This window comes from Thamnophis elegans, chromosome 4 (assembly GCF_009769535.1).
Source record: "Thamnophis elegans isolate rThaEle1 chromosome 4, rThaEle1.pri, whole genome shotgun sequence".
Classification (NCBI taxonomy): Eukaryota; Metazoa; Chordata; class Lepidosauria; order Squamata; family Colubridae; genus Thamnophis; species Thamnophis elegans.
Window position 1 is genome coordinate 139,844,386 of NC_045544.1, and position 12,566 is coordinate 139,856,951.

The 12,566-nt window shown below is 45.0% G+C and overlaps 1 protein-coding gene across 1 annotated transcript in view; it reads left to right on the top strand.

Moving 5' to 3' along the window:
- The window catches only part of NCOR1 (nuclear receptor corepressor 1), a 156,216-nt gene that overhangs the window by 22,521 nt on the left and 121,129 nt on the right, over positions 1–12,566 (top strand). The window contains exons 4-5 of the mRNA XM_032216146.1: positions 27–222; positions 9,487–9,669. Of these exons, the coding sequence (XP_032072037.1) occupies positions 27–222; positions 9,487–9,669 (379 nt within the window). The remainder of the gene's footprint in view (positions 1–26; positions 223–9,486; positions 9,670–12,566) is intronic.

A 12,566-nucleotide genomic window follows, 5' to 3' on the forward strand; every position in this document is an offset into this window, starting at 1 on the left:
TCTTCGCCTTCCTCTTCTTCCTCCAGGCCTCAGGAGAGGAGATCGGGGTACGAGTCCCAGTTCCACGCTGGCCCTTCCCAAGCCGATCATGACACGCTGGACTCCAAGCGGCCGCGCCTGGACCAGCTGTCCGATTCCCATTACCAGCGGGTCAACGCCACTGCGGTCCTGCCCTTGGCCCATCAGCTCCAGGAAGGGCTGCGCTCATCGGACCTGAAGAAGGTAAAGTAGACCCTGGGGAAAAGGGGAGGGTTTGGCTTTTCGGGCAGCCGATCCATGGATAATACAGCGAGTCCTCGACTTACGACGGGTATTGGGCCCGGAAGTTCTATTGCAAAACGAGTTAGTTGTTAAAGTGGGTTTTGTCCCCCTTTGACAACCTTCCTCGCCGCGGCTGTTAAGCGAATGCCTGCGGTTGTTAAATGAGTCACACGGTTGTTAAGCGAATCCGGCTTCCCCGTTGACTTTGCTTGTCAGAGGGTCGTAAAAGTTTTTTAAGTGCAGTTTTTCACGCGCCTCCACTGGGTGTGATTAAAATATCAGAAACATCCCCCCCCCCCGGTAGTGTGAACTAAGCCGTGCCTGTTTTTTTCATATGCACCTGTGGCTCGTCTATAGAACAGAAGGACTAGGGGTGACATGATAGGAGTCTTCCAATATCTGAGGGGCTGCCCCTGTTGTAACATAGTTCTTTGGGAACATTACATGCCCCAAAGAAGAGTTGGGGGTCAAGTTTTCTCCAAAGCACCTGAGGGCAGGACAAGAAGCAACGGGTAGAAACTAATCAAGGAGAGATCCAACCTGGAACTAAGGAGAAACTTCTTAACAGTGAGGTTAATTAGCCAGTGGAACAGCTTGCCACCAGAAGTTGTGGGCGCCCCATCACTGGAGATTTTCAAGAAGAGATTGGACAGCCACTTGTCTGAATGGGTATAAGGTCTCCTGCTTGTGCAAACGGTTGGACTAGAATAGAATAGAATAGCAGAGTTGGAAGGGACCTTGGAGATCTTCTAGTCCAACCCCCTGCCTAGACAGGAAACCCTATACCGTTTCAGACAAGGAGACCTCCAAGCTTCCTTCCAAGTCTGTTATTCTATTATGCCATGGATGGATGGATGGGAGAGAGGGAGGAAGAAAGGAAAGAAGGAAGAAGGGAAGGAAGGAAGACAAGGGAGGAAGCGAGATTAAGAGAAGGAAGGAAGAAGGAAAGGAAAGAAGGAAGACAAGAAAGAAGGAAGACAAGAAGAAAGGAAGGGAAATAAAGAGAAGGGAAGGAAGACAAGAAGGAAGGGACAAGAAGGGAGGAAGGGAAATGAAGAGAAGGAAGGAAGAAGGGAAAGAAGGAAGACAAGGAAGACAAGGGAAGAAGAGAAATGAAGAGAAGGAAGGAAGAAGGGAAGGAAGCACGGGCAATGAATAGAAAGTAATCAAGGAGAGAAGCAATCTGGAATTGAGGAGAATCTTCCTAACAGTGAGGATAATTAGCCAGTGGAACAGCTGGCCACCAGATGTTGGGGGCGCTCCATCACTGGAGGTTTTCAAGACGAGACTGGACAGTCACTTGTGTGAAAAGGTATAGGGCCGTGATGGTGACCCTGTGCCTCGCATGCCAGAGGTGGCACACAGACCCTCTCTATGGGCACATGCGTCATCGCCAACTGCTCTTCTGGTTTCCATCGTGCATGCTGTTCTTCGCGGGTGCCGGAGCACCGGAAAACAGCCCCCAAATGGCCTGATAATGGCCCAAAACCAGGTATGCACATGCTGCCCAACTAGTCTTCGGGTTTCTGGTCCTCCAGTGCACGTGCATGCACACCATGCACTCTGGTTTGGAACACTTGGTGCCGAAAAAGTTCACCATCCCTGGTATAGGATCTCCTGGTTGGAGAATCCTGGAAGTCAAAGTCAGGACAAGAAACAACAGATGGAAACTAATCCAGGAGAGAAGCAATCTGGAATTCGGGAGAAACTTCCTAACCAGGGATGTCAAACTGGTGGCCTGCGGGCCGGATGCGTCATGCACAGGGCAACCCCACCCCAGCTCCACGGAGGGGAAAAACGTCACAATACATTCTCTGAAGGCGACGTGATGCTATGAGTGTCAGCATTCCAGATAGCATCCAAAATTAAATCAGAGTCCGAGGCAAAGGATTCCCGAAAGTTCCAATTTATGAAGAGAGCCATGTTGGCACATCTGGGGAAACCCGAATCTGAAAACTTCCTGGGTTTTCCCCACCCAGTTGAAAGTTCAAGATCTTTCCCCCACACCCACAAGTCCATCCCATGGTCCAATCTCCCACTGCCATGCTGGCAACTTCCACTCATCCAGTTCTGGTCAGGTGCAGAGGTGCAAAGACAAAGGATGACCTTGACTTTCTAGAAAGAATTTTGTTATGACTACCTATCATCTAACTCCGTACAATCCCCCTTCCCATTTTCCCACAATAGAAAAAGCATAGTAGAAGAATAGAAAGTGTGGCAGACCAAAGATCCCAAAGCAACATGGCTGCACGCCTGACAACGGGTTTGACACCTGTGTTCCCAATTAATCAGAAGTTGTGGCTGCTCCATCATTGGAGGCTTTCAGGACAGTCATTTTTTCAGCAAATCGAGTGTGGAGGGAAATGATAAATGCGGAATACGGAAAGGCGAGATCGATGAACTGGAACTTTATCTCAGATGTCAAAACATAGATGAAGAAAGGGGAGAAAATTTGGAAGAGACAATGATAGTAATTTTGGCAGAAGCACCAGTGATAACAAAAGTCAAGCAGATGAAAGGAACAGATGGAGGGTTTTGAATTCTTTTAAGATATCCAATGAACAACAAGTTTTCAAGAGAAGTCCATATAAGACTTATCAAGAAAACACTTAGAATACAGATTCTACAAATGGCAAGAGATATTGGACTGCGCTATTTCTGGAAGGATACAGGATGATGAAATGAAATGTCACAATAACATTTAGTTAAATGTAGTTAAACTTTGAGTATTAAGTATAAGCTAAATTAATAATAGCTATAGTCAAATAAATGATCAATAATATATACTAGATTGATAAGATGAAATTTTATATAAACTGTAAGTGAGGATGATGGAGATGTTGAAAAGCCTTTTTATAAAAGATAAATAATTCTATATAGAAGAGAATATAAAGATGTAATATCATTGGATGATTTCATGCCATAATATAAATTTACTTCAAATTTAATATGTCTCATATAAAAAGGATGTAATAATAGCTATGCTTAATGGATGTTTAACAGTTATAATAATTTGTATAAATGTATATTAGATTGATACTAATAATGGAAAAAATATGGAATTCAAAATTATTAGAGAATGTTATCAATGCTAAAATAATAGCATGATTTAGAATAGGATACAAAAAAATCTATTATTGGATATATTGAAGATGATATAATGAATCATCATAATATAAATAGATACATATTTAGAATACCTTGTTTAAAATGGTGAAACAATAGTGATAATTAAACAAATGAAGTACAATAATAATGTACTTGATTGACAATAAGTGATTTTTGATAAAGCTCAAGGGATGACTATGGAAAGGACGGAGAAAGATTTTATAACCAATCGACACACTGTATGTAATTGAAGAGGTTTTTTACGTTAATAGGTTTTGCGTGTTTATGTTTCTTTGAAAATAAAAATTTTATTAAAAAAAAAGAATGGTATAGGCCTGTGATGATGAACTTAGGGTACATGGGCCACAGGTAGCACACAGAGCCCTCCCTACAGGCATGCCAGCCTTCACCCCAGTCCACCTCCACCCTGTGTGCGCAGGTGCCTCCTGGCCACCAGCTGGTCTTTGGGTCTCTGCTGTGCATGCATGCACGGGGGTGGGACGCATGTGGGGATGCGCAAGCGCATGGGGCTTGTGACAAAGGTGATCGCATTGCATTTTGGGGTTCGCACACCTGCGTGCGCCCCCTCCACACCCCATTTTGGGCCTGAAGGCCGCCTGCACCTACCTGGAAGCCAAAATTGGGGGGACGCATGCATGTGGAGACGGGGTACATGTGTGTAGGGGGGGAGCATGCATGTGGGGGTGGGTGCATGCGTGTGGGGGTGGGTGCATGCGTGTGGAGGTGGGGTGCATGCATATGGGGGTGGGATGCATGTGTGGGGGTGGGGCACATGTGTGAAGCGGGGCACATGTGTGGAGTGGGGCGCAAGTGTGGGGACAAGGTACATGCGCATGGGGCGGGGTGCATGTGCATGAAGGCGGGGCACATGTGCATGGGTGCAGGGCACATGCATGTGGGGCGGGGCGCGTGTACATGGGTCAGGGTGCATGCACGTGGGGGGTGGGCGCATGCATGTGGGGGCGGGGCACATTTGTGGGTGTGGGGTGCATGCATGGGATGGGGCGTATGCGTGGGGGGCGCATTGCATTTTGGGGGTTCACACCCACGTGCATTCGGCACCAAAAAGGTTTGCCATCATGGGTGTAGGGTCTCCTGCTTGAGGAAGCGGTTGGACTAGATGACCTCCAAGGTCCCTTCCAAGTCTATTCTGACTTAAACTCCCAGAATTACCCAGCCCAGACCCCCCCTTAACTGAGAATTTGGGAATTTGGGAGACTCTGGATGGGAGGAGGCTGTCCCAACACGGCTTAATATTTGCTGGGCGACCTCGGGTCCAGTTGGAGAGCCGCAGCCACTGGGGGTTAATGTTCAACTTGTGTTTTCCGGGCAAAGGTTGAGGAGGTGGCAGGGCTGGTTTTCGGCCTTTGTTGACACCTGGCCTCACCTCCTGGCTCTTATCTGCACCTGGGGCTGCTTTTCGTGAGCCAGCTCTCTGGATGTGGGCGTGTGGCGTGGATGGGCATTGTAATAATAAAGAAGCTTGCCAAGGGGCATCAGAGCTATGCTTGGAGAGCCAGTTGGGTCTAGTGGAGTCATGGCCAGCATTTTTGGCACCGAGTGCCCAAACCAGGAGCACTGAAAACTGGAAGACCAGCTGGCCGAGTTCTAGTCCTGCCTTAGGCCTGATCCATGTTAAAGGATTGTTGTGGTGAAAATCGGAGGAGGAAGTAGGAAGCTGGCAGGAATAGCCAACACTCCAGAAGACACACTTAAGATACAGAAGGATCTGGACAAACTTGAACATTGGGCACTATCTAATAAAATGAAATTCAACGGTGAAAAGAGTCAGGTTCTACATTTAGGCAAGAAAAACGAAATGTACAGGTACAGTATAGGTGGTACCTTGCTCAACAGTAGTAACTGTGAAAGGGATTTGGGAGTCCTAGTGGACAAGCATTTAAATAGGAGCCAGCTGTGTGCAGCAGCTGCCAAAAAAGCCAACACAGTTCAAGGCTGCATCAACAGGGGAGAGAATCAAGATCACGTGAAGGGTTAATACCACTTTACAAGGCCTTGGTGAGGACACACTTGGAATACAGCATCCAGTTTTGGTCGCCACGATGTAGAAAAGATGCGGAGACTCTAGAAAGAGTGCAGAGAAGAGCAAGAAAGAGGATGAGGGGACTGGAGACTAAAACATATGAAGAACGGTTGCAGGAACTGGATATGTCTAGTTTAATAGAAAGAAGGACCAGGGGAGACATGATGGGAGTCTTCCAATATCTCAGGGGTTGCCACAAAGAAGAGGGAGTCAAGCTATTCTCCAAGGCACCTGAGGGTAGAACAAGAAACAATGGGTGGAAACTAATCAAGGAGAGAAGCAACTTAGAACTGAGGAGAAATTCCCTGACAGTCAGAAAATTAATCAGTGGAACAGAAGTTGCCTCCAGAAGTTGTGAATGCCACAACACTGGAAGTCTTTAAGAAGATGTTGGATAGCCATTTATCCGGAACGGTATAGGGTTTCCTGCCTAGGCAGGGGGTTGGACTAGAAGACCTCCAAGGTCCCGTCCAACTCTCCTATTGTATTGTATTGTATAACTATTGCACGTGTTCACTGTCATAATTACTTCTTAAAAAAGGGACAAAAATAAATGAAATAAAAACAAAGATACGTTTTTTGGGGGGGAAAAAGATGGCCCTCAATTTACAGTTCATTTAGTGACTGTTCAATCTTACAACGGTGCTGTCTATGGAGATAGTCCGTCATCCAGGCCATGCTTATCCCAAAGGTGCTTTTGAACGGGAGGAGTTATATTCCTTGCAGACAGCTGGTCATTTGCATCCTTTTAGCAATAGCAATAGCCATAGCAGTTAGACTTATATACCGCTTCATAGGGCTTTCAGCCCTCTCTAAGCGGTTTACAGAGTCAGCATATCGCCCCCAACAATAATCCGGGTCCTCATTTTACCCACCTCGGAAGGATGAAAGGCTGAGTCAACCTTGAGCCGGTGAGATTAGAACCGCTGAACTGCAGATAACAGTCAGCTGAAGTGGCCTGCAGTACTGCACCCTAACCACTGCGCCACCTCGGCTCCTCTAGATAGATAGATAGATAGATAGATAGATAGATAGATAGATAGATAGATAGATAGATAGATGGATGATAGATAGATAGATAGATAGATAGATAGATAGATTAGATAGATAGATAGCAATAGCAGTTAGACATATATACCGCTTCATTGGGCTTTCAGCCCTCTCTAAGCGGTTTACAGAGTCAGCATATTGCCCCCAACAACAATCCGGGTCCTCATTTCACCCACCTCGGAAGGATGGAAGGCTGAGTCAACCTTGAGCCGGTGAAATTTGAACCGCTGAACTGCAGATAACAGTCAGCTGAAGTGGCCTGCAGTACTGCACCCTAACCACTGCTCCGCCTCGGCTCTTCTTGCAGGAGATAGATAGATAGATAGATAGATAGATAGATAGATAGATAGATAGATAGATAGATAGATAGATAGATAGATAGATAGATAGATAGATAGATAGATAGAGATAGATAGAGATAGATAGAGATAGATAGGATAGATTAGATAGATAGATGATAGATAGATAGATAGCAATAGCAGTTATATACCGCTTCATAGGGCTTTCAGCCCTCTCTAAGCGGTTTACAGAGTCAGCATATTGCCCCCAACAACAATCCGGGTCCTCATTTCACCCACCTCGGAAGGATGGAAGGCTGAGTCAACCTTGAGCCGGTGAGATTAGAACCGCTGAACTGCAGATAACAGTCAGCTGAAGTGGCCTGCAGTACTGCACCCTAACCACTGCTCCGCCTCGGCTCTTCTTGCAGGAGATAGATAGATAGATAGATAGATAGATAGATAGATAGATGATAGATAGATGATAGATAGATAGATAGATAGATAGATAGATAGATAGATAGATAGATAGATAGATAGATAGATAGATAGATAGATAGATAGATAGAGATAGATAGATAGATAGGATAGATTAGATAGATAGATGATAGATAGATAGATAGCAATAGCAGTTATATACCGCTTCATAGGGCTTTCAGCCCTCTCTAAGCGGTTTACAGAGTCAGCATATCGCCCCCAACAACAATCCGGGTCCTCATTTTACCCACCTCGGAAGGATGAAAGGCTGAGTCAACCTTGAGCCGGTGAGATTAGAACTGCTGAACTGCAGATAACAGTCAGCTGAAGTGGCCTGCAGTACTGCACCCTAACCACTGCGCCACCTCGGCTCTAGATAGATAGATAGATAGATAGATAGATAGATAGATAGATAGATAGATAGATAGATAGATAGATAGATAGATAGATAAGATATGGATGGATGGATGGACAGACATAGATAGATAGACAGACAGACAGACAGACAGACAGACAGACAGATAGATAGATAGATAGATAGATAGATAGCAATAGCAGTTAGACTTATATACCGCTTCATAGGGCTTTCAGCCCTCTCTAAGCGGTTTACAGAGTCAGCATATCGCCCCCAACAATCCGGGTCCTCATTTTACCCACCTCGGAAGGATGGAAGGCTGAGTCAACCTTGAGCCGGTGAGATTAGAACCACTGAACTGCAGATAACAGTCAGCTGAAGTGGCCTGCAGCACTGCACCCTAACCACTGCGCCACCTCGGCTCTAGAGAGCTGTTGAGGCCACTTGGAGAGTTATCTGTGTTCTCGGGGACACCCGAGTGGTGCAAATGGGGTGCGGGGCCTTCTTGGAACTGCTGAAAGGACCCTGTTGTAGACTGGAGATAGATGATATCGTATTTCCCCCCCCCTTTCTGTTGAGGGAGGGCTGTTCAGTTTGGACGCAGATGGCCTCTTTGACCCCTCTTTCAAACCAGCGGTCCTCTCTGTCCAAAAGGTGGATGTTGGTGTCTTCGAAAGGGCGGCCGTTGTCTTTCAAACGCAGATGGAAGGGCTGAATGTCATCCCGATGGGTTTCTCCTCCTACGTTGCGCCATGAGGTTGTGAAGCGGCTGTTTCGTTTCCCCAATCTGCTCCGTGTCTCACTGCATCGGAGGGCCTGTACCTGTATCAGTTTGTGTCTGGGTACTTTACCCTTGGGGTGGACAGTGTGGTAGTGGTCGTAAGTCAAGGAGAACCTGTAATTTTTTTATAGCTGGAATTTCTCTGCAATCGTCATCATCAGCATTACAACACTTGAGTTCACCCCACTTAATGTCAATCTCTCTCTCTCTCTCTCTACCTCCCTCTCCCTCCTTCCCCCTCTCTCCCTATCTCTCTCCCTCTTCCTCCCTCCCTCCTCCTCTCCCTCTTCCTCCTCCCTTCCCCCCTTTCCCCCTCTCTTCCCTTCTCCCAACTTTCTTCCCCCTATTCCCCCCTCCCTCCCTCCCACCTCTCTCTCCTTTATCTCCATCTCCCTCCTTCCTTCTCTCCCTCCCTCCCTTCGCCCCTCTCCCTCTCTTCCCCCCAACTTTCTCCCCCCTCCCTCCCACTTCTCTCTCCCCTATCTCCATCTCCCTCCCTCTACCTTTCACTCCCTCTTTCTCCCTCTCCCTCTCTCTCCCTCCCTATCTCTCCCACCCTCTCTCCCTCTTCCTCCCTCCTTCTTTCCCTCTCCCTCCCTCTCTCCCTCTTCCCATCTCCCAACTTTCTCCTTCTATTCCCCCCTCCCTCCTCCTATTCCCCCCTCCCTCCCATCTCTCTCCCCTCTCTCCCTCCTCTCTCCCCTCCCTCCCTCTCTCTCCCCTCCCTCCCTCTACCTTTCACTCCCTCTTTCTCTCCCTCTCCCTGTCTCTCCCTTCCTCTCTCTCCCTCCCTCCCTCTACCTTTCACTCCCTCTTTCTCCCTCTCCCTCTCTCTCCCTCCCTCTCTCTCCCACCCTCTCTCCCCTCCCTCCCTCTTCCTCTCTCCCTCCCTCCCTCTCCTCTTCCCATCTCCCAACTTTCTCCCCCTATTCCCCCCTTCCTCCCATCTCTCTCTCCCTCTCTCTCTATCCCTCCCTCTACCTTTCACTCCCTCTTTCTCTCTCCCTCTCCCTGTCTCTCCCTCCCTATCTCTCCCTCCCACCCTCTCTCTCCCCTATCCATCTCCATACCCCTCCCTCCCTACCCCTCCCTCTCTCTTTCCAAACGGCAGGATCCAGTCTTTGGAGGCAAGCATGAAGGCCCTCCGTCGCCCATGTCGAGCCAGTCGTGCGGAGAGGACCAGAACGCCTCTCCCTCCAAGCTGTCGAAGGAAGAGCTCATCCAGAGCATGGACCGTGTCGACCGGGAGATCGCCAAAGTGGAGCAGCAGATCCTCAAACTGAGGAAAAAGCAGGTCAGTGGAGATCAGGAGCCTCGGATTTGACGGAGCTAAGAAAACCGATGGGGCTGCCCAACTCATTCGCCTTGACTCGTTCCAGGTGGAAATCCCAGCATAGCTGATCCCACCAGATGGGCCTCCTTAAGGGAGGAGACCCATAGCGTCTTATTTCCAATTCTAGCTCTGTGGGGATGATCTTCCACAGGGAGGGAGCCACCACGAAGAAGGTCCTTCCACTTCTCTCCTTAAGAGAGAAGATCCATAATATCTTATTTCCATTCTTTGCATGGATGATGGTCTACAGGAATGGAGCCACCATGGAGAAGCCCCCCCCCCTCTTGATCCCACCAGGTCCCACCAGGCCCCCTTAATAGAGGAGATCCATAATATCTTATTTCCAATCTTATTTCCACAGGGATGATGTTCCACAGGGAGGGAGCCACCACGAAGAAGGCTCTTCTTCTTGGTCCCACCAGATGGACCTCCTTAAGAGAGGACAGCCATAACATCTAATTTCCCACCAGCCGATAACCCGGCGTTGCCCGAGTGTTTATTTATAGGGGAGAAATATCTGGAGAAACATGATTTCTAACGTTGGATTTCCCCCCCTTACCAGAGGGAGCCTCCTTGTGGAGTACTATGAAGCAGTTACCATGGCAACTCCACTGAGCTGTACAGTAGAAGTCATTTTATGGCAGTACAGTAGAAGCCATTTTTAAGGCACAACAGGCTGTATCCTAACAGAACAAACATCCCTAGGGGTGTCTTACACCCACAGAATTTGTTAGGAAAGAATGTTTGTAGGTCAGAGTTGAACAGTGGGGTCCTCGGTGCTCTCTAAATTTGGTGGTTTTCTTAAGAGATGTTTCATGACCCAACAATTAATGTCATCAGGGATAGAATGGGGTGGGGGTTTGCAGGGAGGAGGAGGATGACTGTGGGGTCCCTGGTGCTCTCCGAGGTTGGTGGTTTTCTTGCAGACGTTTCGTGACCCAACTAGGTAACATCATCAGTGCTAGAAGGTGTGTCTGTCCTTGATGTTCACTCTTTGTTTATCTGAGTTGACGGTTCCTTTGTGATATTGTTTATTACTCGATTGTCAGTCTGGGATTAATCTGGGTGTTAATCTCTGTTTATTGGGGCGTTGATTGCTGGCAAGGAGAAGGCGGTGTGGCCTTTTGAGCTTTCTGATCCTGTCTGTAGATGGCTGATTTGTCGAAGGGCCCGGCCTCCGGGAATTCTCCAGCGGTTTTGGATTTAGCTGGGTCTGGGAGGCTCAACAGTTTCCCAGCTGAATGTCTTCTTTTTTCCTACATTTTGCCTCTTTTAACCTGATAACGGAAAGAGTAGAGTAGGATAAGATAGGATAAGAAATAGAATAGAATAAGAAATAGAAACAGAATAGGAATAGGAATAGGAATAGGAATAGAATAGAGTAGAATAAGAAATAGAATAGAATAAGAAATAGAAACAGAATAGGAATAGAATAGAATAAGAAATAGAATAGAATAGAATAAGAAATAGAAACAAATAGGAATAGGAATAGAATAGAATAGAATAAGAAATAAAAACAGAATAAGAAATAGAATAGAATAAGAAATAGAAAGAATAGGAATAGAATAGAATAAGAAATAGAATAGAATAAGAAAGAGAAAGAGAATAGAATAAGATAGAATAGAATAAGAAATAGAATAGAATAAGAAATAGAATAGAATAGAATAAGAAATAGAATAGAATAAGAAATAGAAACAGCATAGGAATAGAATAGAATAAGAAATAGAATAGAATAAGAAATAGAAACAGAATAGGAATAGAATAGAATAAGAAATAGAATAGAATAAGAAATAGAATAGAATAAGAAATAGAATAGAATAAGAAATAGAATAGAATAAGAAATAGAAACAGAATAAGAAATAGAAACAGCATAGGAATAGAATAGAATAGAATAAGAAATAGAAACAAATAGGAATAGGAATAGAATAGAATAGAATAAGAAATAAAAACAGAATAAGAAATAGAATAGAATAAGAAATAGAAAGAATAGGAATAGAATAGAATAAGAAATAGAATAGAATAAGAAAGAGAAAGAGAATAGAATAAGATAGAATAGAATAAGAAATAGAATAGAATAAGAAATAGAATAGAATAAGAAATAGAATAGAATAGAATAAGAAATAGAATAGAATAGAATAAGAAATAGAATAGAATAAGAAATAGAATAGAATAAGAAATAGAATAGAATAAGAAATAGAATAGAATAAGAAATAGAATAGAATAAGAAATAGAAACAAATAGGAATAGGAATAGAATAGAATAGAATAAGAAATAAAAACAGAATAAGAAATAGAATAGAATAAGAAATAGAAACAATGGAAATAGGAATAGAGTAAGAAATAGAATAGAATAAGAAATAGAAACAGAATAGGAATAGAATAGAATAAGAAATAGAATAGAATAAGAAATAAAATAGAATAAGAAATAAAATAGAATAAGAAATAAAAAGAGTAGGAATAGAATAAAATAAGAAATAGAAAAAATAGGAATGGAATAGGAATAGAATAAGAATTAGAATTAGAATAGAATTAGAGTAGAATGGAACAAGAATTAAATGGGATAAATACTAATAGTGTATTTGGTGAAATATGATTAGACACACAAGGAGTTTGTCTCTGGTGCAGAAGCTCTCTGTGTACATGCAAAGCGACAGAGTAATCATCAACATGTGATACCAAAAAGGGAGTAATAAGAGGAGGTGAGCAGGGTGATAATACCATAACACCACAGCTGTACAACACGGAGGAATACATTGAGACTTAAGTCAAGGGCCCTGGGAATTAGGTGTTCAGCAGAGCGATTGCACAAAGGGGGGGGGGGGGGGAGAAACACCATCCCTGCGTCTAGTTGTTTTGGCA